Raw genomic sequence first — 23,386 nt, forward strand, 5'->3', positions numbered from 1 at the left:
CAAATGACAATCATAGGCAGATAATGTCAGCGCCTACCTCTGGATGTGGGACAATGCATTGTTATTGATACTTTTGTTTTCTGAAAACAATGAAATGAGTGGCTTGTGATCTGTTTCCAGTTCAAACCGAAGACCAAATAGGTACTGATGCATCTTATTAACCCCATACACACATTCATTCCTGTTGGCGGACTTTGAGCAGCCACAGGTTTCGTGTACGCAGTCGGGTAGGCCCTGCCATATGCAGCTCTGCCAAACGACGATACTATCATGTTTACAGTACTTACCGAGTTCCGATTTTTCAATGATATCTGCTTTAAGCTTTTGTCCGTTGTCATGCATGATTGGGCAATCGTGATGGCCTTGCTCAAATCCAGCGTTTCCGCCACCAGTAGCTTATGCAGGATCACCTCGTGGTTGATGCCAATTACAAAGAAGTCCCGCAGCATGTCTGCCAATGCAGTTTCAAACTTACACAGTTCAGCTAGACGTCTTAGGTCAGCAACTAATTCAGATACATCCTGGCCCTCAGAACGAACGTGCATATAAAATCGATATCTTGAGATGATGATGCCTTCATCTGGTTTGAGATGGTCACTTACCAGAGCACCAATGTTTCATAGTCCTTGTCTGTTGGACTTAAGGGCGAGAGGATATTCTTTATGAGTCCATAGATTTTTGGACCGCAAACTGTGAGGAGCACCGCCCGGCGCCGAACTGCGTCAGTCTCTTATCCATTTTGTTGGCCACGAAGTACTGGTTCAAGCAGGCTACAAAGTCTGCCCAATCTTCTCCATCCACAAATCGCTCCAGAATTCCAATTGTGCTCATTTTTGCAATGCGAAGGTTCTGGTTACCTCATCGACAAATGCTGTGTATGCAATAACTCAATCGACTGAATACTGTAAACTCCGAACAGGTACAAACTTGGGTCTTCTTTATTAGGGCCCAAAAGTGCTTACATTACAAGATGGCTGGCCTTTTATACCTGGGCCACACACACATGCGCACAGCCCAATGACCTCAGACAGTGGCACCACCTGGTGGCTAGTAAACCCAAGCATACATACATGACAGATACGCAGCAGCTGATTTGTACACAAGGTCCCACAAACAGCAATGTGATAATGACCACATAATGGTCTAGAAATGTGGACATTTTTTGACATGCCCACCATTGGGGGGGGAAGGGTGGGGGGAGGGCTGAACAGCGAGGCCCGAGGAGCACTCAACATCAGACCGGTGATCAGAAAGTAACTGGCAGACATTTTGAAATTTTCCCAAATGCATCCAGCACTGGCTGGCTCAGGGCAAACCAATCTTGTAGCGTTGGTCTCAACCAGTGGATCGGCCCTTTATTTGCATAAGCAAAAAGTTCCAACGACTGCTGAGCAGGGTGTTTGGCCTAGGAATTTGATGCTAATCTGTTCGGTTTTTTTGAGTGATGTTAGTTGAGGGATAAATATTGGTCAGAACTCCCCTGCTCTTCAAGTAATGGCATGGGATCTTTTACATCCATCGGAGAGGCAGATGGAATATTGGTTTAACGTCTCATTCAAAAGGCACACCTCCAACAGTGCAGCACTCACTCAGTACTGCCCACAAAAAAAAGGATAAATATGTGGTCAAGGAGACTTATTTCTTGTAATCCTTCATGAAGGCACTAGAGGGATTTCTAGAAAACAAGGTGATCATAGCATATTGGAAGTATGTTATTCTGGAAAACACTGCATGGATGTGGGATCTCCCGGTACTTGCCTTGAGGTTAGAGAGATTTTTTTTTATAAATGGGACTTCTGAATTGACTACAGATCTCTAACTTTTTGTCTCTCTCAGGAGGGAGGGGAAAGATGGTTGGTAAAGGAACAAGAAATCAAGAGAAAAACACATACAGCTGATGGCCTTCTCTTATACTACATAAATGTAAACAAGCTGGCAGTTAACCTACTGTAAGCAATATTATAAAAAAAGGAGCAGGCACTTACAGGGTCAAAAAACAAGAAAACCCAGCCAGGTGGAAGATAGTGCTCAGCGTATGTCTGCTCCTTGACAAATTTTGAAGTAAAGAGTTGTTAGTTCGGTGTTTGAATCAAAATTGGTCAATTTTCAATTACAACTGATCCTATCTACAGTAACTCAAAAAATGGAAAGTAACTAATGTTGCACACGCGACAGACTCTAAATTATTTGTTGGATCTGCAAATATTTACAGCACAGAAACATGTCACTCAGCCCAATTGCTCCATGCCAATGTTTGTATTCTACACAAACTTCCTCCCACTCCGATTACCTAATCCACCCCTGTCGTCGTATTACCTTCTCGCTCATGGATGCATCAAGCCAACCCTTAAATGCAATTCATAACTATGTTTCGCTCTCCACATGCTTCATAACCTTCTGAGTGTTTCTAGCATTTTCTGTTTGTATTCCACCTTCTCACCACTCGGGTGTAAAGAAAATCCTCCTAAATTCTTTATTTGATCGGTTAATGGCCATCTTATATTTATATTCAAGACTTACCCAAGTGGAAACAGTTACTCACATCCACCCCTATTTGGTTTGTTTTTACATCTCATGTCCACTGTCTCTAAATTGTCAGACTGCTCATCAGACATCCAATACTGGATGAGCAGACAATTCCTCCAACTAAATATTGGGAAGACAGAAGCTATTGTCTTTGGTCCCCGCCACAAACTCCATTCCCTAACTATGAACTCCATCCCTCTCCTTAGTATCTGTCTGAGACTGAACCAGACTGTTCACAACCTTGGTATCATATTTGACTCTGACATGAGCTTCCGACCACATATCCATGTCATCACTAAGACCCCTATTTCCACCCTAACATTGCCCGACTACACCCCGACTCAGCTCACCTGCTGCTGAAACCCTCATCCATGCCTGTGTTACCTCTGGACTTGACTATTCCAATGCACTGCTGGCTGGCCTCCCACATTCTACCCTACATAAACTTGTCAGCAAAAACTCGGCTGCCCGTGTCCTAACTTACTCCAAGTCCCGTTCACTCATGCTCGCTGACCTACACTGGCTCCTGGTTAAGCAACGTCTCGATTTAAAAATTTGCATCCTTGTTTTCAAATTCCTCCATGGTCTCGCCCCCTCCCCATCTCTGATCTCCTCCAGCCACACAACCCTCCGAAATATCAGCGCTCCTCTAATTCTGGCCTCTTTAGCATCCCTGATTTTAATCGCTCAACCATTGGTGGCTGTGCTTTCAGCTGCCAAGACCCTAAAGCTCTAGAATTTCCTCCCAAAACCTCTACGCCTCTACCTCTCTTTCCTGCTACAAGACACTCCTTAAAATCTTCTTCATCTGGTCTAATATCTCATGTGGCTGGGTGTCAAATTTTGTTTGGTAACGCTCCTGTGAAATGCCTTGGGACATTTTACAACATTAAAGGCACTATATAAATACAATGTTGTTGCTGCCATTCCTCCTAATTATGTAAACAGCACCTAGATATATGAATGTTATAGCCAGTTGCCCAGGTAACCATTACAGCTTTATCTGAACACCTCAGTCACCTGAGAATTCACTTTTAGAGTGGAAACTAGTCTTCCTCGACTCCGAGGGACTGCCTATGATGATGATGATCTGAACGCCTCATCCAAAGAAAGTTGTTTCGATAATAAACACACAGTATCTTAAAACCCAGGGTATTAACACGACTTGGTATTGCATCATAATGTTCACCATTTTTTGTAGTACATGCTATTCTTCTTAGGCACCTTCACAGTCATTCTGATTAGATCTATAGATCTACCACAACTATTTTTTTTTACTTCCTTACAATTTTCTTCCATTTGACTCTGGATCAGTTCCTATGGAGTGGAGGGTAGCCAATGTAACCCCACTTTTTAAAAAAGGAGGGAGAGAGAAAACAGGGAATTATAGACCGGTCAGCCTGACATCGGTAGTGGGTAAAATGATGGAATCAATTATTAAGGATGTCATAGCAGTGCATTTGGAAAAAGATGATATAATAGGTCCAAGTCAGCATGGATTTGTGAAAGGGAAATCTTGCTTGACAAATCTTCTGGAATTTTTTGAGGATGTTTCCAGTAGAGTGGACAAGGGAGAACCAGTTGATGCAGTATATTTGGACTTTCAGAAGGCATTCGACAAGGTCCCACACAAGAGATTAATGTGCAAAGTTAAAGCACATGGGATTGGGGGTAGTGTGCTGACATGGATTGAGAACTGGTTGTCAGACAGGAAGCAAAGAGTAGGAGTAAATGGGGACTTTTCGGAATGGCAGGCAGTGACTAGTGGGGTATCGCAAGGTTCTGTGCTGGGGCCCCAGCTGTTTACACTGTACATTAATGATTTAGACGAGGGGATTAAATGTAGTATCTCCAAATTTGCGGATGACACTAAGTTGGGTGGCAGTGTGAGCTGCGAGCAGGATGCTATGAGGCATAGGTTAGGTGAGTGGGCAAATGCATGGCAGATGAAGTATCATGTGGATAAATGTGAGGTTATCCACTTTGGTGGTAAAAACAGAGAGACAGACTATTATCTGAATGGTGACGGATTAGGAAAAGGGGAGGTGCAAAGAGATCTGGGTGTCATGGTACATCAGTCATTGAAGGTTGGCATGCAGGTACAGCAGGCGGTTAAGAAAGCAAATGGCATGTTGGCCTTCATAGCGAGGGGATTTGAGTACAGGGGCAGGGAGGTGTTGCTACAGTTGTACAGAGCCTTGGTGAGGCCACACCTGGAGTATTGTGTACAGTTTTGGTCTCCTAACCTTCTGGAAATCCAAATACATGACATCTACTGCTTCCCCTTTATCCACCCTGTTCATTACATCCTCAAAGAACTCCAACAAATTTGTCAAACTTGATTTTCCTTTCAAAAAACCATGCTGACTGTATTATGATTTTCTAAATGTCCTGCTACTGCTTCCTTAATAATGGACTCCAGCATTTTCCCAATGACAGATGTTAGGCTAACTGGTCTATAGTTTCCTGCTTTCTGTCTCCCTCCTTTCTTGAATAGGGGCGTTACATTTAGAGTTTTCCAGTCCGCTGGGACCTCTCCAGAATCCAGGAAATTTTGGTAGATTACAACCAATGCATCCACTATCTATGCAGCCACTTCTTTTAAGACCCTAGGCTGCAGGCCATCATGTCCAGGGGACTTGTCCACCTTTAGTTTGCCCAGTACTTATTCTTAGTGATAGTGATTGTTTTAAGTTCCCCCCCTCCCTATAGTCCTTTGATTACCAATTGTTGGGATGCTTTTAGTGTCTTCTACCATGAAGATCGATACAAAATATTTGTTCAAAGTCTCTGCCATTTCCCTGTTTCCCATTATTAATTCGCCAGTCTCATCCTCTAAGGCACCAACGTTTACTTTAGCTGCTCTTTTCCTTTTTAATATACTTGTAGAAGCTCTTACTGTCTGTACTTATATTTATTGTTAGTTTACTCTCAAATTGTCTTCTCTCTTATTTATTTAGTCTTTTGCTGGTTTCTAAAAATTTCCCTATCCTTCCACTATTCTTCGCAACATTGTATGCTTTTGTTTTGGATTTGATACCATCCTTTACTTCCTTAGTTAGCCACGGATGGTTCATCCTTCTCAGAGTCTTTCTTTCTCACTGGAATATATCTTTGCAGAGAATTAATCTATGATGACGACCGTCTTATCCTCGATTTTCCCAAACCACCTTAGCCAACTCTGTCTTCATACCTTTGTAATTGCCTTTATTTAAGTTCAGGACACTAGTGTGAAACCTAGCTTGCTCACCCTCAAACTGAATTTGAAATTCTACATATTGTGATCGCTCTTTCCAAGAGGATCCTTTACTATGAGAAGGTTGTGAATTGAACAAACTTCAGGTCTTGTTGTGCAGAACAACCTTTCCAAACTGACCAAAGCTAGAACCCATATGATTTTATATCTATCTGGCTGCAGTGTAACTTTATTACAAGCCAATCCAGATTCTCGTTTGTGCACCCCATAACATGTGACAGTTGTGCCACTGTGTGGTTTATGTTTAGGATGTTCCATTGAAGGTTGGCATGCAGGTACAGCAGGCGGTTAAGAAAGCAAATGGCATGATGGCCTTCATAGCGAGGGGATTTGAGTACAGGGGCAGGGAGGTGTTGCTACAGTTGTACAGGGCCTTGGTGAGGCCACACCTGGAGTATTGTGTACAGTTTTAGTCTCCTAACTTGAGGAAGGACATTCTTGCTATTGAGGGAGTGCAGCAAAGGTTCACCAGACTGATTCCCGGGATGGCGGGACTGACCTATCAAGAAAGACTGGATCAACTGGGCTTGTATTCACTGGAGTTCAGAAGAATGAGAGGGGACCTCATAGAAACATTTAAAATTCTGATGGGTTCAGACAGGTTAGATGCAGGAAGAATGTTCCCAATGTTGGGGAAGTCCAGAACCAGGGGTCACAGTCTAAGGATAAGGGGTAAGCCATTTAGGACCGAGATGAGGAGAAACCTCTTCACCCAGAGAGTGGTGAACCTGTGGAATTCTCTACCACAGAAAGTAGTTGAGGCCAATTCACTAAATATATTCAAAAAGGAGTTAGATGAAGTCCTTACTACGAGGGGGATCAAGGGGTATGGCGAGAAAGCAGGAATGGGGTACTGAAGTTGCATGTTCAGCCATGAACTCATTGAATGGCGGTGCAGGCTAGAAGGGCCGAATGGCCTACTCCTGCACCTATTTTCTATGTTTCTATGTTTCTACAAGTGCACCCTCAAGCTTGGCTTTAAGAAAATAAAAAAAACAGTGGGATCAGATACTAGCCTTGGATTACAAACACACAGCACACTATAGTTAGTTAAAATACTGTCAAAAACAGTTGTTTGAATTCAGCAGTATAACAGGAGGACAGCAGCATGGAATGCACAAAGTTTCTTCTTGAGGCTTCCACCACCAGTTCATTAGCTCATCTGCCCAACTGGAGCGGACTGTGCGCCTGTAGCCGAGTAACACTGACGACTTGTTTAATGACAAAGTGCCAAGAAAGTCCTGGCAATATCACTGTACACTTGACTTCTGTGGATAACATTTCTAACCCTGCCAACCTGGCATGCTGGTGCAAGACACATCTAGCGTATCAGGTGCATCTCGATTTCCAGTTAACAAAAAATATGCTGCAAGCCATTGTTTGGAACTACAGATCAGTCAATGAGACAATGAATTCTGAGCTCTCATGCCTCTCACATCCGAGGACTTCCATCAGGCGGCGTGCATCATTATTGAAACTATGTTTCCGCATAACTGACAACACCAAGCAGACTGGAAGAACATGAACATGCTGTTGCCAGCTGGTTACCAGGTAACCTGGAGTTCTGTGCTTTATCTAAAGAAGAGGAAGTGATGCTTTAGTTGCACAGAGCATTGGTCAGACACAATCTGCAGTATCGCATTCAGTCTGGGCAGCGCAAATCAGGAACAATATATATTGGCCTTGGAGAGGGTACAGTGCAAAGTTTACTAAAATGATTTAGGGCTTAAAGTCATATATTCTGTGGACAGCTTGCATAAACTTGGACTTTACAACCTTGAGCTTAGAAGGTTGATCCAATTGAAGTGATTAAAATGATAAAAAGGATTCAAGAGTCGATAGAAAATCCAGAATAAATAGGGCATAACTATAAAATTAGAGCCAAGCCATTCAGAAGTGAAATCAGGAAGCACTTTTTCATAAACAGTAATGGAAATGTGGAACCCTCTCCTCTCCTCTCTCCCCACCCTGTCCCCTCCCCAAAAAAAGCTTTGGATATTGGGTCAACTGAAATTTTCAAGGTCAAGATCAACAGATTTTTATTAGCTAAGAATATCGAGGGATATGGATTAAAGGTGGGTAAATGGAGTTGAGGTAAAAAAATCAGCCATAATTGCTCTGGCATTCCTTTCCTAAACCTCCCTCTCTCTCCTCTAAGACACTCCCTTAAAACCTATCTCTGACCAAGCTTTCGGGCATCTTTTGCTACGTTAAAGGCGCTATATATTAAAGTTATTGATCTAATTGAATGAATGCCCATATGTTCCTATGTAACAGGATGAGGCTCAAGGCTGCAATACCCTGCCAAAACTCAGTGTCTTGGCTCACACTTAAAAAATGGCCACTTGGGTCAGGTTCAAAAAGACAGCTGCCACCAGGAGTCAGTTCCTCCAAGAGCAAACAGTATGTGAGTGAACAAAAGACATCAAGCTTTAACTCTGTGGGTTATAATACAAGAGAGTCAATGTTATGAAGTAGTAAACACTCGAGTGCACTGAGGAGACAAATTGTTTTAAACCTAAAGCTTTCCATTTAAGCAATGCACCAGAATAGAAACCACCACCACCCCCAACCATGCTCCTCCAAATGAACCAGTAAAATGTTTCCCAATCATCCCATGTGCAAGTTTAGTACTGAATTCTAAGCAGTTGGATGCTGTAAATTCAAATCCACTGTGGGGAAAATGGAGACTATTCAAATCCATATTTACTTTATGGCCTCATCAGCTGGCAGAGAAAGACGGCTTTCATCCCAGTCTGGAATGAACTTTTGATACAGGTCCAAAAGGTGAACAAATAGTGCCCTGGGCCCAATACCCCACCCATTCACTCCCTTTCCTTCCCTGCCATCCTTCAAATTTGTGTGTTTAAAAAAAATAATAAAAAAAGACTTCTATCAGCAAGTGAGCAGAGCCACAAAGGAGAATTGAAATGCCAGCCAGTCAAGCAGTGCAGGCCATTCTTTGCAAATGTTACAGGTTTCATTTTAAAATGAGAACATTTCACAAACCTCCAATCTTGGCATTGTAAGCAACTCCTATTGTGCAGTGCGAATTGTTCGCAACAGCTGCCACCTCTCCTGCGCACCGGGTTCCATGCCTGTGGGCCACACACAAGAAAAAACACATTACGCACTGGAGCCAAACAGTGTCATTCCAACAGTACAGACCATTCCAGAGGGGGAGAAAAGTACAGACCACTACAGTATGACCTACAGGCAATTCCAAAAGGGGGAGAAATGAATGAATGGTTATATTTTCAACAAAAAAAGCTCTTCGATCTTACAAAGTACTGCTGATCCAAAAGTTTTGCAATTAGTGGATACTATCTTTTATTAAACAGGCTGACATGGGTTAACAGCCATGGCAAGTCTCACTGCATTTTCAGCCCATTGTATAATCTCCAAACTTAAAATATCTCTAACTACCCACATTTTTGTCTTTTCAAATGGGAGGCAGCAGTGAAGTGAAATCCTGCTCAGTAGCCAGCAGGAGAGCAAAGATGGAGCTCAAGCCTTGGGCTGTTACAACTAAACCAAATTTTGATGTAAATTGGAATACCCTTACACAACACTATGGGGGATCAAGGAAAGATTCTACCTAACCTGTATGGCTCAGCTGCTCATTGGTTCAATTGGTAAGCCATCAGGGAAGCCAACAATGGCCCAGAAATCCCACGGGCAATCGAGGGAAAACCAATAAGGGAATTAAGGGTTACAGGGAGAGGGCGGGTAAGTGGAGCAGAGTCCACGGCCAGATCAGCCATGATCTTATTGAATGGCGGAGCAGGCTCGAGGGGCTCGATGGCCTACTCCTATTCCTAATTCTTATGTTCTAAAAACTTTATGATGCGCACTTAACTGAAACTGCTGCATCCATGCAAGTTCCCGGTCCTGAGGCCTCCGCGTGCATGTCAGGACGTGTGCAGGGCTGGAGTTGCAGTCACATGGCTCTGGGCAGCCAATGTAAAGTATGTTCTTATTCATAATCATGGGAACTCCATAAGTTGGAGTTCCCATTATGATGAATGAGAAACCCCCCCCCCCCTCAAACACCCAAAACACTAATAAAAAAGACCACCACATATTTTTATTAATTTAAATTAGTTATTTATGCATTATAAAATATATATATTTTTCCAATTTTTTAAAAAAGTTTTTTTAATTATGGTTTAAAATAAACTTATTGTAGTGGGGAGGGTTTTTAAACAATAAAATGTGTTTCTATAATTTTATTTTAAAATATTTGTATTTTAAAACTCTTACATCTGTAAAATTAGGTTATGCGCTTGAGTTTTCAGGGCATTTGCTGGGCAAGGTATGGGTAAATACCGCAATCTTGCCCATGCAAATGTCCTGGCTGCCGAGATATGGCAGATCTGATCAGAAAAGCCAGTTTTCAGCTCATGCGCACTGTGCGCCGAAAACCGACTTTTGCGATGCCTTTCCGGGTCCGTACAGACCCAGGCCGCCAGAATTTCTGGACCCATATGTTTTTAAAAAAATGTATGAAACTCAAATCATACTACAGAAAGCACTCCAAAGATGGCAATTTGAGCACCTAACATCTGAACTTTGACAAACTGATCTCCTTTTCACAGTCTCTCTAAAATTCAGCTCTGGGGCCTGGCAATATCAAAATCAAAGTCAGCAAGGGGATTAATGCTATTACCTTTTATAATGCTATAACATTTTATAAACTGCAGTTGTGGTTTAAGGATAGACTCACTTAATAGTATAGCCAATTCTGCAATCGTACAGGAATTCCAAATGCGCTACTAAAAACAACTCACTGTTACCTCCAGACTCAACTATCCTAATGCTCTCCTGACTGGACTCCTATCTTTCAACCGCTATAAAATTGAGCTCATCCAAAACTCTGCTGCTGTTATCCTAATCCGCACCAAATTCTGCTCACCCATCACTTCTGTGCTCGCTGACCTACATTGACTCATATTTCACCAATGCGTCAATTTTTAAATTCTCTCGAATTCAAACCCCTCCATGGCCTCGGCCCCTCAATATCTTTATACCTGCCTACAGCCGTCCGTGAACTCTGCTTTCCCCCAACTCTGGCTTTTTATGCATCACCCATTCCCTTCACCCCACTACTGCACCATTGGTCACCATGCCTTAAGCTGCCTTAGCCCCAAGCTCTGAAATCCTATCCATCACTCTCTCCTCCTTTAAGACGCTCCTTAAAACCTACTTCGTTGACCATCCCAATGTGAAAGAAAAACTACACTGAGAATGAGAAAGACCAGATATCAAATTTTAACTGCCAATCCATTTATGAGAGAAGAAAACTCACTGATTTGTTTTAACATTTATGCTTAGTCAAAGCATGACTACTTAATATATGGCAATCTTTGGAGTCTGGCGATTCCTCAAACTATAGCCAAAATTGAATGAGCTTTCACGATCTAGTGGTTGCTGACTCACCAGTTCACATCAAAATATATAATACAGGTAGCCAGCTAGAACCAAGTTGCTTGGTGATCGGGCTAGCTGAAGTATCATTACCAAAGAAAACAAAGAACTGCCTCCATCTACACAAATTTTTAGTTAGTTAGTATTGTGCAGCAGAGCTCCAAAGATGTCGGAGCAGCAAAATCGGCAACCAATCTGAGGAAAACTATACGAGAGAGTATTTCAGCACTGTTAACTCAAGGAAGGTAAAATTGGCACAACTGTAGGTTACATTTTTAATTACGGTTAAGAATAACCCAATTCAAGTGCCAAACAAAATACCATGAGTGCTTCTACTATGAAAGCAAACATCATTCACAAGTTGGAATATTTCAATTTCATTTCAGAGGAAATTCACACATCTTTTCCTGCTTGGAGCAGAGGAGCTCCAATTGGGCTGATGGCAACTGAACTGTGGTGGGAGACTACTAAGAAAACGATCTGTGGGCAGGAATGTTATGCAGCATGTGATGGAGGAAGATCATTTGAAATTGAGAGCAAAAACCTCCTGAAAGGAATGCTGCTCCAGTTATGTTATCTGCTGGATGATAGACCTATTGCTTAGGTATACAGAGAATAAATGAGTGGAGGTTACATGGCAAGGTACAAATTCAATATTTCAACAAGAAGTTTAGTTATTTGCTGGGTTTCTCTAGTGCATTGTTTTTAAACTGCACTACTGAACACATTAAATAGCTTATGCACAAAAATAGTTTTTTTTAAAAATGTTTTCATTTTAATGGCAATTAAATGAGGCACTTTAAAGAGGCACATTCTTTTATGAAAATATATTTGGGAAATTTCTTGCTTAATTGCGGTGTTTGATAATCTCATCAAAATACAGTACATTGTATTGCTTGTGTGAGATGTTATGATAAAAATTAAGTACAAATTTTCTGGCTCTCCTCCCACCAAAAGAAAGAAAACGTGCCTTCTCTTATGGAGTGCGCTCCTTCAATATGCCCACAATTTTGACCTCTCTTAGGAAGGAAGGTTATCATACAGTAAATCCTTTAGCAATGAGTGAATTTAGTACAATTCATTGAAGTATCAAATGTGTAGGTGATGTAGGAAACACCATTTATTGGTACAGCCATCAGATAAAACTCCATTTCAAGTATTTTCAGTTCCAGTGAGGTGTGGATATATGGCATGTTGGCCATATTACACATGCAAAGGCCAATTGCTAGCTGCATGTAATAACTCCATTTTCTAAGTTATTTTGTTACTCTTTATTAGGCATGTACAAGTTGCGAGTAATGTAGGATACAATTCTGCTGACCTCACTATGAGGACCAATGTTTAAATGCAGCTTCCCAAAATAAAATGTAGATTGGTCTAATTTGAGCAATCTGTAAATTGAGGCGGGGGGGGGGGGGGGGGGGGGAAACACAATTCTGGACTAAATCAACGCCAATAAGAATCTGCTCAAGATCAAACTCAATCCAAATTCAACCATCTTTTAATTACCACCCCAATCTTGTCCTTTTGTTTCATAAAAACCTTTACATTTAATTTCCAGTTACAGAGATCCTTTTGAGGACTCAGAAGAGACCAGAAGTTGTGATTTCTAACTTGCAAGCCACATATTTCCACACATAGGAAACCAATTCGCAGCAGTAAAGATGGGAAACAGAATTTCCCAGAAGGGAGAATTTATCAGAAGAAAATGCTGATGTAATGTTCCACATTGGAACCAGACCCAACTCATTTTTGCCCCATTTAAATGAGGTTAATTTTTCTATACCTTTGCTATGATGAATGTGAAGCTTGTGAACGACAGATGCCAGATAGCATCCCTTTGCACACTAACTTGACATATAGATGGTCTTTTTTTTTTAAAGTGGTATCCTTAGAGATATTCTAAAAGTCTTAAAAACAAAGAGATTCTGACAACCAGAAATGTACAACAGCCTGAAACCCTGGCGTCTCAAGAGCATGTCAAGAGTTTAATTAAATCCTTCAAATGTGTGGACTTTTCTTAAGTGAACATCTGCTTCAGTGAACTAAATTTGGAGGGGCATTGGTGTTCTTTTTAACTACTAACAGTATGTGAATTCCTGAATTTCAATCATCTATTTTGCATTAATGCTTTTCATTAATTTGTTTTTCTGAAAGGTGATGTTTATTATAAGTAGTAAATTGGATGCCACAGCACATAGAAACATAGAAAATAGGTGCAGGAATAGGCCATTCGGTCCTTCTAGCCTGCACCGCCATTCAATGAGTTCATGGCTGAACATGCAACTTCAGTACCCCATTCCTGCTTTCTCGCCATACCCCTTGATCCTCCTAGTAGTAAGGACTTCATCTAATTCCTTTTTGAATATATTTAGTGAATTGGCCTCAACAACTTTCTGTGGTAGAGAATTCCACAGGTTCACCACTCTCTGGGTGAAGAAGTTTCTCCTCATCTCGGTTCGAAATGGCTTACCCCTTATCCTTAGACTGTGACCCCTGGTTCTGGACTTCCCCAACATTGGGAACATTCTTCCTGCATATAACCTGTCTGAACCCATCAGAATTTTAAACGTTTCTATGAGGTCCCCTCTCATTCTTCTGAACTCCAGTGAATACAAGCCCAGTTGATCCAGTCTTTCTTGATAGGTCAGTCCCGCCATCCCGGGAATCAGCCTGGTGAACCTTCGCTGCACTCCCTCAATAGCAAGAATGTCCTTCCTCAGGTTAGGAGACCAAAACTGTACACAATACTCCAGGTGTGGCCTCACCAAGGCCCTGTACAACTGTAGCAACACCTCCCTGCCCCTGTACTCAAATCCCCTCGCTATGAAGGCCAACATGCCATTTAGAAACATAGAAACATAGAAAAATAGGTGCAGGAGCAGGCCATTCAGCCCTTCTAGCCTGCACCGCCATTCAATGAGTTCATGGCTGAACATGAAACTTCAGTACCCCCTTCCTGCTTTCTCGCCATAACCCTTGATCCCCCGAGTAGTAAGGACTTCATCTAACTCCCTTTTGAATATATTTAGTGAATTGGCCTCAACTACTTTCTGTGGTAGAGAATTCCACAGGTTCACCACTCTCTGGGTGAAGAAGTTTCTCCTCATCTCGGTCCTAAATGGCTTACCCCTTCTCCTCAGACTGTGACCCCTGGTTCTGGACTTCCCCAACATTGGGAACATTCTTTCTGCATCTAACCTGTCTAAACCCGTCATAATTTTAAACGTTTCTATGAGGTCCCCTCTCATTCTTCTGAACTCCAGTGAATACAAGCCCAGTTGATCCAATCTTTCTTGATAGGTCAGTCCCGCCATCCCGGGAATCAGTCTGGTGAACCTTCGCTGCACTCCCTCAATAGCAAGAATGTCCTTCCTCAAGTTAGGAGACCAAAACTGTACACAATACTCCAGGTGTGGCCTCACCAAGGCCCTGTACAACTGTAGCTTTCTTAACCGCCTGCATGCTGTACCTGCATGCCAACCTTCAATGACTGATGTACCATGACACCCAGGTCTCGTTGCACCTCCCCTTTTCCTAATCTGTCACCATTCAGATAATAGTCTGTCTCTCTGTTTTTAACCACCAAAGTGGATAACCTCACATTTATCCACATTATACTTCATCTGCCATGCATTTGCCCACTCACCTAACCTATCCAAGTCGCTCTGCAGCCTCATAGCATCCTCCTCACAGCTCACACTGCCACCCAACTTAGTGTAATTGGCGATCAGTTCATTGCACAAAGTTCTTTGACACCACAGGATTGAAAAGCGTAGATTCGGTTATCAATCTTGAGTAACTCCTTAGCCAGAACACATCAGAGGAGGAAAAACAGCTTCTGGGAATATTTTAAAATCAGGTATTCTTGAATACAAGTACTCCAAATATGTAAACAAATAAATGAGGCTAACTAGGATCAGATCACATACTTGCAGAATGTCAGTCTACTGCTATTCCAGTATCAAGAGATAAGCCTGGCTAGTTGCATCTTTCCTGCAGTAAAGTATGGTCATTGAAAGAATCATTCTTCAAATATAATCCAGTGGACAGCCAGTGCAGTTAAGCATATTTACCCCAAACAGAAAATTTTGACACCTACAATCTTTCAACTATACTTACCAGCGTGGCACAGGCACACGTAACTATACATATACACAAGCTAACAATTGGAAACTGGAATGTACACGACCAGTCTTGCCCCATATTCCAAGCATTTCTCTTCTCTTTTGAAAACAGTAACTTATGGTATGGTACATTTCCACAGATGTTGTCAGAGTACTTCAATCTTCTTTTACTATGATAGCACATTCCTTTTTTGAAAAAAAATATTTTGTGTGATGTGCGCATTGGTGTCAGGGCCAGCATTTAGTGCCTATCCCTAGTAGCCCCGAGAAGGTGGTAATGATGAGCTTTTTAGATTTGCCAATTCTTTGGTTCCCAAACTTCTTTTGCTCCATCGTCTCCTCCTATCCCGCCCGCACTCCCCCCACCCTCCCCCTGACGCCTTCCACTTCATTTTGGAGATTCATGATTCATGCGTGCCCCCCTCTTTCGAAGAAACATATCTCAGTCGAAGAATTTCATCAGAATCAATAAAAGTGAATCCCGAGTCTAAGTAGGAAAGACTGTATTTCCAGTTTAACTTCTGCTGACTATACTTGTTCCTTTCTCAGGAACAGAATTATTAACTTTACACTCCAAAGATGCTGCATTCATTCACAATTATCAAATACTAAATGTCACGCTCAGTTATATCGTGTACAGGACTACTGAAGTGGCATGGACACATCAGTCAATGATGACTTGGTACTATGCATTATCAATATCAGGCCTTGAGGGACAAAACTTGCCTGCCCTCATTAGTCATACTGTAGTTTACAAAGTACCAACTGGCACCAAGGCCGCACCCAGTTCCCCATTTTCTATCAGATTGCAATATTTAAAAATTATTGGTGTATTGGCCAGGTGCTATTCAGCATCACTCTGAAGAGCTGAATATTTCACCCTCAGTATAAAATGGTCATCTCAAAATATTGAGTCTTGCACTGCAATCCTACACTTGGTTGCCAATATAATTTTCTCTCTGCAGACAGACAGGTGAGACAGGCAAAACACCAAAGGTTAGAAATTTGTTTTTTGGCAAAAACTGTATTTTTGTGACAAAAATACCGCTTTCGCTCCGCCACGAGGCCTAAAATTCAAGCTTCAATTTGCGCAGCGGTAAAAATTGACATTGCACAAGGATTCATGGCACAAACCGCAAATTTTCTGCAACTTTACACTGAGGCTGATACCGCTGCGAGTTGGGCCTTGGGAGGAGTGAAAACACCTCCCCCAAAAAATTTTAATATTTTTTTAAAAAACACAAAACATTCACAAGATACTTAACTATCAAATTGCAGAAAAAGAATTAATAAAAACTTTAACTTATCTTTTTTGCAGGTCTTCTTACTTACCGCTACTCCAAGAGCTGCAACGCAGCTTTTTACCCGCCAGTATTTTTCGCCCTAAATCGTGCTGAGCCAAATTTTTGGCGAAAGCGATATTTTGAGTCTTGCACAGCGGCGGTCCACTCCCTAGCAGTACTTAAAAACCGCTGCTGCAAGACGTCAATTTCCCGCCGACCGGTTTTTCGCAAAAAAAAAAATCACCAGAAAATGGTCGCAAGATCAGCGAATTTTTAACGCTTTTCAGAAAATCGATCATTTACAGACCAAAGCACAAGCAACAGAAAATACCTTACAGAACTTTGGAAGCCTCCAACACATTTCAGGTGCTTCAGCTCAAGTATGACATTGGTTGTGCGTAGTACACATTGCATTTTCATATTCATAAAGCAGCAACACATTACACCTAAACAGATAGGAAACCAGGCCAAAAAAGTGAGACAGAATAAAGAGAGAGAGAAGAAAACAATTCATCTCAAACTGACATCAATTTGTACCTACTGATAGCAATTAGACTTTACGGCCTTAAAAAGACAGACCTGATTAGAAACAGCTGCATCTTAGTAGTCAAGTAGATTTTGCACCGCATGGTATAATGCTCCTTTCTTTATAAGGTAGCATAGCCGCCAACGTCCCATAAGCAATATCACTGAGGGTGCGCTATATTAAAACATTACACAAAATACATTATTTAAATAGTTTCTACTTTTGCCAGCTGAGATGGTTTGAAACTTCAGTGAACAATGTCAGAGCAATACTCCTAGAGGTTTGACTGCATCCATTTTTCAAAGCAATAACCAGAACAAAATACAACTCCTGGAAACTGGTTAAGATTCACGTGCAACATGGTGTAATCCTGGGCCCAAAATTCCTCATGGATTTTTTTTTTGGTGCAGTTGTAGATGTACGTCCGATTTATTTTAGTGGCCCGACTGCGCCAAAAAATAAAAGTTCCAAGTTTCACCAGCATAACCTTTCAATTTGGAGCGGCACAGATTGTCCTTAAGCTCTGTGGGTGGAACTTAAGATCTGCACCGAAAAACAGGTTGCCAGGGTAACGAGGGACGCACTGAAGGGCTGAGGTACAAATAAAGCATTTCCCCATTGTAAAATAGTTCACAGAGACTTGGGACAACAGACGGAAATCTCTATATATGAAACCAGGAGCCTATGAAAGATATCTGGAGAAATGTTGCAGTGTACACGGGCCAAAAGCCCCCCTACTGCTGCCATCCCGGGCCAAAAGCCCCCCCCCCACTCCCAGGCTGAAAGGATCCTGGCATGTGCCGCTGCAATCCCAGACCGAAAGCCCCCTCCCCCACCCCCCCACTCCTGGTGCCGTGTCTTCAGCTCCGCTAAAACAATGGCATCTTCTCTGCGCCAATTTTCTTAAGTGTAGCTACGGTTTTTTTCAGAATGGTGCACTACGCTGCTTTTGAAAAAAATCCTACTTGGCCAAACTCGCTTAAATGGCCAGAAATGGTGCACCCGGCAGGTTCCGTCCCCAGTGACATCAAAAAAATCAGAACTAAAAAAAAAAAAATCGGACACAAATACTTTAGAATGGCACAGAAACTTTGGCGAAACTTAGTCTGCTCCAAAAAAAAACAGCATAGGCCAAAAAAATGGCGCAGAATGGTGGTGAAAATTCAGCCTTATAATGCTATAGAAACTGCCTGGAATTTCCACAATTCCCAGATAACCCCTTAGTCTGGGCAGAATCAAATCAAATAGTATGAAAGATCGCAGAATTTTAAGTGCGAGTTGTGCCCATAACTACATTATACCCAAGTATCCGCAATCTTACACAATGTGGACGCTGAGCTCAGGTCAAAGAGATGGGGTAAGCCCTGCAATTTGCACTTTGGGTTGGCTAAATACTGCTTCGGCTAGCTAGGCTTTAATGCCTCCTTCTCCCCTCAGTGTCCAGTACCTGTCCCCTCATGATATCCAAGTTGTGCAGCATGCAGCACATGACAGTGAACTGAGCGACATGGTGAGGGGAATATTGCAGGGAGCCTCCAGATTGGTCCAGGCATAGGAATCGCTGCTTTAAAACGCCAATTTCCCTCTCTATGATGCTCCGTGTCGTTATGTGGGACATAGTGTACCGACGCTCTTCCTCAGTGCGGGGTTTGCGTAGAAGGTTCATATGCCACGTGGCGAGCCCGTAACCTTTGCCCCCGAGCAACCAGCTCTGCCCTTCTGGCAGCTCCTAAAACATCGCGGATGTAACGCTCTCACGTAGGATGAAAGTATCATGGATGCTACTGGGATATTTGGCATCCACTACCATGATCTGCTACAGATCGTCGCACACAGCTGCACATTTAGGGAGTGGAACCCTTTCCTGTTGCGGTAAACTTCGGAATCTTGCAAGGGTGCTCTCAAGGCGATGTGGGTACAGTCAATAGGACCCTGTACTTTGGGAAGCCAGCAATTCTGGAGAACCCCACAGCCCTGTCTCTCATTACCTGCATGGTCATAGGGAAAAAGTGATGAACTGGTCCCTTTTGGCATACAGTGCAGCAGTCACCTGGCGAATGCAGCAATGGGTGGCGTGCTGTGAGATCGAGCATACGTCCCCAGTTGAAGCTTGAAATGATCCCGTAACATAGAAGGCAAGTGCCACTGTTACCTTTACTTCTACAGGTTGAGCAGTCCACCTTCCACTTCTTGGCCGTATGTCTGCCCCGATTAGTTGGCAGATCTCAGTGATTACTTCCTTTCTGAATCGCAGCGTGCGAACGCAGTCTGCCTCACTCAGTTGCAGGTATGAGCGCCTCTCCCTATAGTCTCGCTGAGGGCAAGACCTCCTATCCATCAATCTGTCTCCCCGATATCGGCAAATTATTCATCGCCTCTGCATGCCATGTATGGCCAACGCGCTTATCACATCAGGCATGCTAAAAATTGCACTCATTATTACGATTCAGATAAATACTTAAATCACTTGCACCTTTCCTCTCCGTTTTGTTCCACAAGGCTGGGTGACGCCCTGGATCGGACCACACCTTGATCTGCGCATGTGTTTGTTTGTTTGTACAGTGGTTTTCTTGGGTCACCTGTGACAAATGGTGATTTCTAGCTTGCTGCTGTGCCTGTGCACAAAATGTGCCAATTTGGATGCTGATTGAGCTCGAGGCACGGGTCGAAGGAGTGCCGGCTGGGCAGGATCGCAAGCTTGGCCAGACACAAGCACAATAACGCAACACTCTGCTTCAAAAGCGGCCCGGGCTCTGGTGCTTGTGTCCTGCCGGGCCGGCACGCCTTCGACCCGTGCCTGGAGTCCGGTCAGCATCGATTGCGTTGGGGTGGACAGTTGTGATTTGGGTGAAAAAGAGCCCAGTAAAGTTATTTCAGTTCCCTCCGAAAAAAGATACATTTGTTTTTTTTTATACTTTCTCACTTCAAAAATTCAAAAATTACTTTTGAGTTATTTTCAGAGAGCCTGTCAAAAAAAATCCATGCATGTGTACTTTATTTTGTCATCTTTTGCCTGGCCCCAATGTCCTTTTGTGTGCCGCGCTGATTTCCTCAAGTTCACATAAGGTTCCCCCGCCCCTCCTGCCGGGGCTTTTTGGCAGTGTGCACCGCGCTGAAAAAAATCACCTAACTGCGCCCAAGCCCATTTTCACTCGTGTCTGCGCTAAAAATTTTTATACTGGCGCAAAATCTTGGCAAAAATTGGGACCTAAATAAATAAAGCAAGACAGTGAGACAAATCTATGGTCTTATCCATTGAGCCTGGCACTCTCCCTGTGCTATAGAGATCAGAACCTGCTCAAGTGCAGGACTGCTTAATTGCACCAATGTTCACACACATTTGCAACACATTACAAGTACAGACATGGTGTCCTACCTGCAGGCCATCATAAGTTTCATCTTGCATTGCAGAAATACTACTTTCTCTGAGTTAAGATTCTACTGCACCATTATAGAGGTACTAATAAGTCTCATATATTTCCCAAAATATATCTAGTACCTGTAATTTGAATTAATAATTATATTAAAATGACACAGGAGGCCGACAAATTTATACCCCAAAGTGTTTTATTTAGGCCCGTGTTCAAGTGCAAAAATTTAATACATTTTACATCCAATTTACAGCCAAGTCAAATAACCCAACCACCAATGTAACCAGGACAATGGATGCATGAAAACAAAGTGTTTGGATCACAGCTATTCCACACAAGTACGCACTTTTTCTTCATTTATCTTTTCAGTACTAAACCCTCATTCCGAACTGCCTTTTTTAAGATAGTGAACTTCACAAGAAGATGGAGTCCTTATGTTTTACAGCAGAAATTTTCTTCCAGATTTAACATATAATTTACAAAAAATGTTTATAAATAGATCACCTCTGCAAGCATGCCATGGGCTGGCTCACCGTGAAGTTTTTCCTTTGCTTTCCAGATCACCTTATGTTTTACAGCAAGAGTTGCCAAGTCCATCTAACTGAAGAAGAATTAGTGAAAAGCTGCTCCACAGTCCCATCGTGATGAATATGTCAGGGGACTGGAGACAATCACTGATGGCTCACAATGGGGAGCACATCCAACAGGCAAGATTGCTACCCAAAACATAAATTATTTCAAATCATTATATTGTTTCACGCAGGAATGATCAAATTTGTCTCCTTTTATAGCTACATCACTACTACTCAAGGAAAACAAATGATAGCACCAGAAATAAAAATTAGGACAAACTCTGGTCCATTGGAGGCACCACCCAGTTACATCCATTTTTGTGAAAAAAAGATACTATGGGCTCAAGTTTCAGCCTGAATTGCTCCTATTTTTTTGCAGCAACTCGTTTAGAATGGAGCATCTTAGAAATTGCAATTCGCGGCATTTAGTTTGCTCCAGTTCTAGTGAGTTAGAATAGTTTCATTTTAGAACAGACTTTTTTTCTAAAAGGGGGCGTGTCCGGCCACTTACGCCTGTTTTGCAAGTTTAGGCAGCGAATACTTACTCCAAGCTAACTTAGAATGGAGTAAATATAGATTTTTGTACGCTCAGAAAAATCTTGCCTGCACTTATAAATCAGGCGTAGGGAATGAGAGATTGCAGGGGGGGGGGGGGGGAGGAGGGGGAGTTTACAAACATTAAACACTTCCCTTTTACAAATAAAGCCATCGTTAATAATAAATGATAAATAAATCAACCAACAATCAATCAAAAAAAACTTTAAAAATTAATTTTTAAAAAGTCAATAAATAATAAATTATTTCTACTCATCTACTGCAGCACTGGGATCCCTCCAACAGCGTGCTGGGACGGGGCCCTTCCAGTGTGTGTCTCTCTGTCTGTGTCTGTGTTTCTGACAGCGAGAGGTGGGGTTGGGGGTGGGGGGGGAGGAAAGAGAGAAAAAGAGCGGGGGGGGGGGGGAAGAGAGAAGAGCGGGGGAGGGGGGGGAGAGAAGAGCGGGGGAGGGGGGGGGAGAGAAGAGCAGGGGAGGGGGGGGGAGAGAAGAGCAGGGGAGGGGGGAAGAGAAGAGCGGGGGAGGGGGGAAGAGAAGAGCGGGGGAGGGGGGAAGAGAAGAGCGGGGGAGGGGGGGAAGAGAAGAGCGGGGGAGGGGGGGAAGAGAAGAGCGGGGGAGGGGGGAAGAGAAGAGCGGGGGAGGGGGGAAGAGAAGAGCGGGGGAGGGGGGAAGAGAAGAGCGGGGGAGGGGGGAAGAGAAGAGCGGGGGAGGGGGGGAAGAGAAGAGCGGGGGAGGGGGGAAGAGAAGAGCGGGGGAGGGGGGAAGAGAAGAGCGGGGGAGGGGGGAAGAGATGGCTGAACGGGAGGGAGGGAGCTCCGAGTCCCAATCTTCACCCGGTGAGCCTATTCGGCCAGGGCTAGGGTCAGACCCCTCCCACGCAGCCTCGGGGATCTGGAGCTACTGTACATGCGGCACACACTCTCGCGCACTTGTGCAGAGGTCCCAGCACTGTTTTCAGCGCCGGGACCTGGCTCTGCACCCGATTCCTTGTGCTGCACCACGCCGAGCACGAAGACGTCCTGAGGAGACCCGAGTATCACAAGGTAGGTTTTCGGCACCCTTTTTATTCCAGAAAGTCGCCACACCTTATGGAGATGCACCGTTTTTCCAGAGGGCAGAAACCTGGGCCCTATGACCCTACCAGAATATAGCCAATATCAGGAGCATGGCATCTCTGGCACCATTGTCACTCAAAATAAATGACCTGGCCTTCATTACTTCAATTAAGTCAGCAACCCAAGATTTCCCTGGGTCTGGCAATCAGTTGTCAGACCAAGGGGCTCCACTTCCAGTTCGCCCAATGCAATATGCTCTTTCTAGACACCTGCGTTCATTCATCACGGTGTTATCAAATTGACAGCGCCTCAATTTCAAGGCTCATCTTACTTTGATTCAACCCTAGGTCAACAACTCAGTCATCTCTACACTAGAATGTCATGACATATCACACTCCATGGGGTAGAGTTTTCATTTTGGCGCAAACAACAAACCCCCGAAAATGGAGTAAAAGACAAGTCTTTTCACTTCACCCCATCCTCTCAAAAGAATACATTACTGAATGTAATTCTGCTTATAGGCACTTTACCCTTTGAGTTCTTTTGCAAGGTTGAGAAAAGTGTTGGTGATTCAAATCACTGAAGATTTTCCATTTACTTTAAGAGGTTTCAATTGCTTATGCAAGAAATATAGAACCACAGAGCAACTCTTAAATTTGCCCTGGAACATTAAACTTATCTGACAATTG

At 43.0% G+C, this 23,386-nt stretch overlaps 1 protein-coding gene across 3 annotated transcripts in view; it reads right to left on the reverse strand.

Annotated features, from left to right (window-relative positions):
* The window catches only part of pcsk5b (proprotein convertase subtilisin/kexin type 5b), a 280,532-nt gene that overhangs the window by 147,695 nt on the left and 109,451 nt on the right, over window positions 1-23,386 (reverse strand). For all 3 annotated transcript variants that reach the window (XM_070882813.1, XM_070882798.1, XM_070882808.1), the window contains one exon: window positions 8,792-8,880. In XM_070882813.1, the coding sequence (XP_070738914.1) occupies window positions 8,792-8,880 (89 nt within the window). The remainder of the gene's footprint in view (window positions 1-8,791; window positions 8,881-23,386) is intronic.

This window comes from Pristiophorus japonicus, chromosome 1, assembly GCF_044704955.1.
Source record: "Pristiophorus japonicus isolate sPriJap1 chromosome 1, sPriJap1.hap1, whole genome shotgun sequence".
NCBI lineage: Eukaryota > Metazoa > Chordata > Chondrichthyes > Pristiophoridae > Pristiophorus > Pristiophorus japonicus.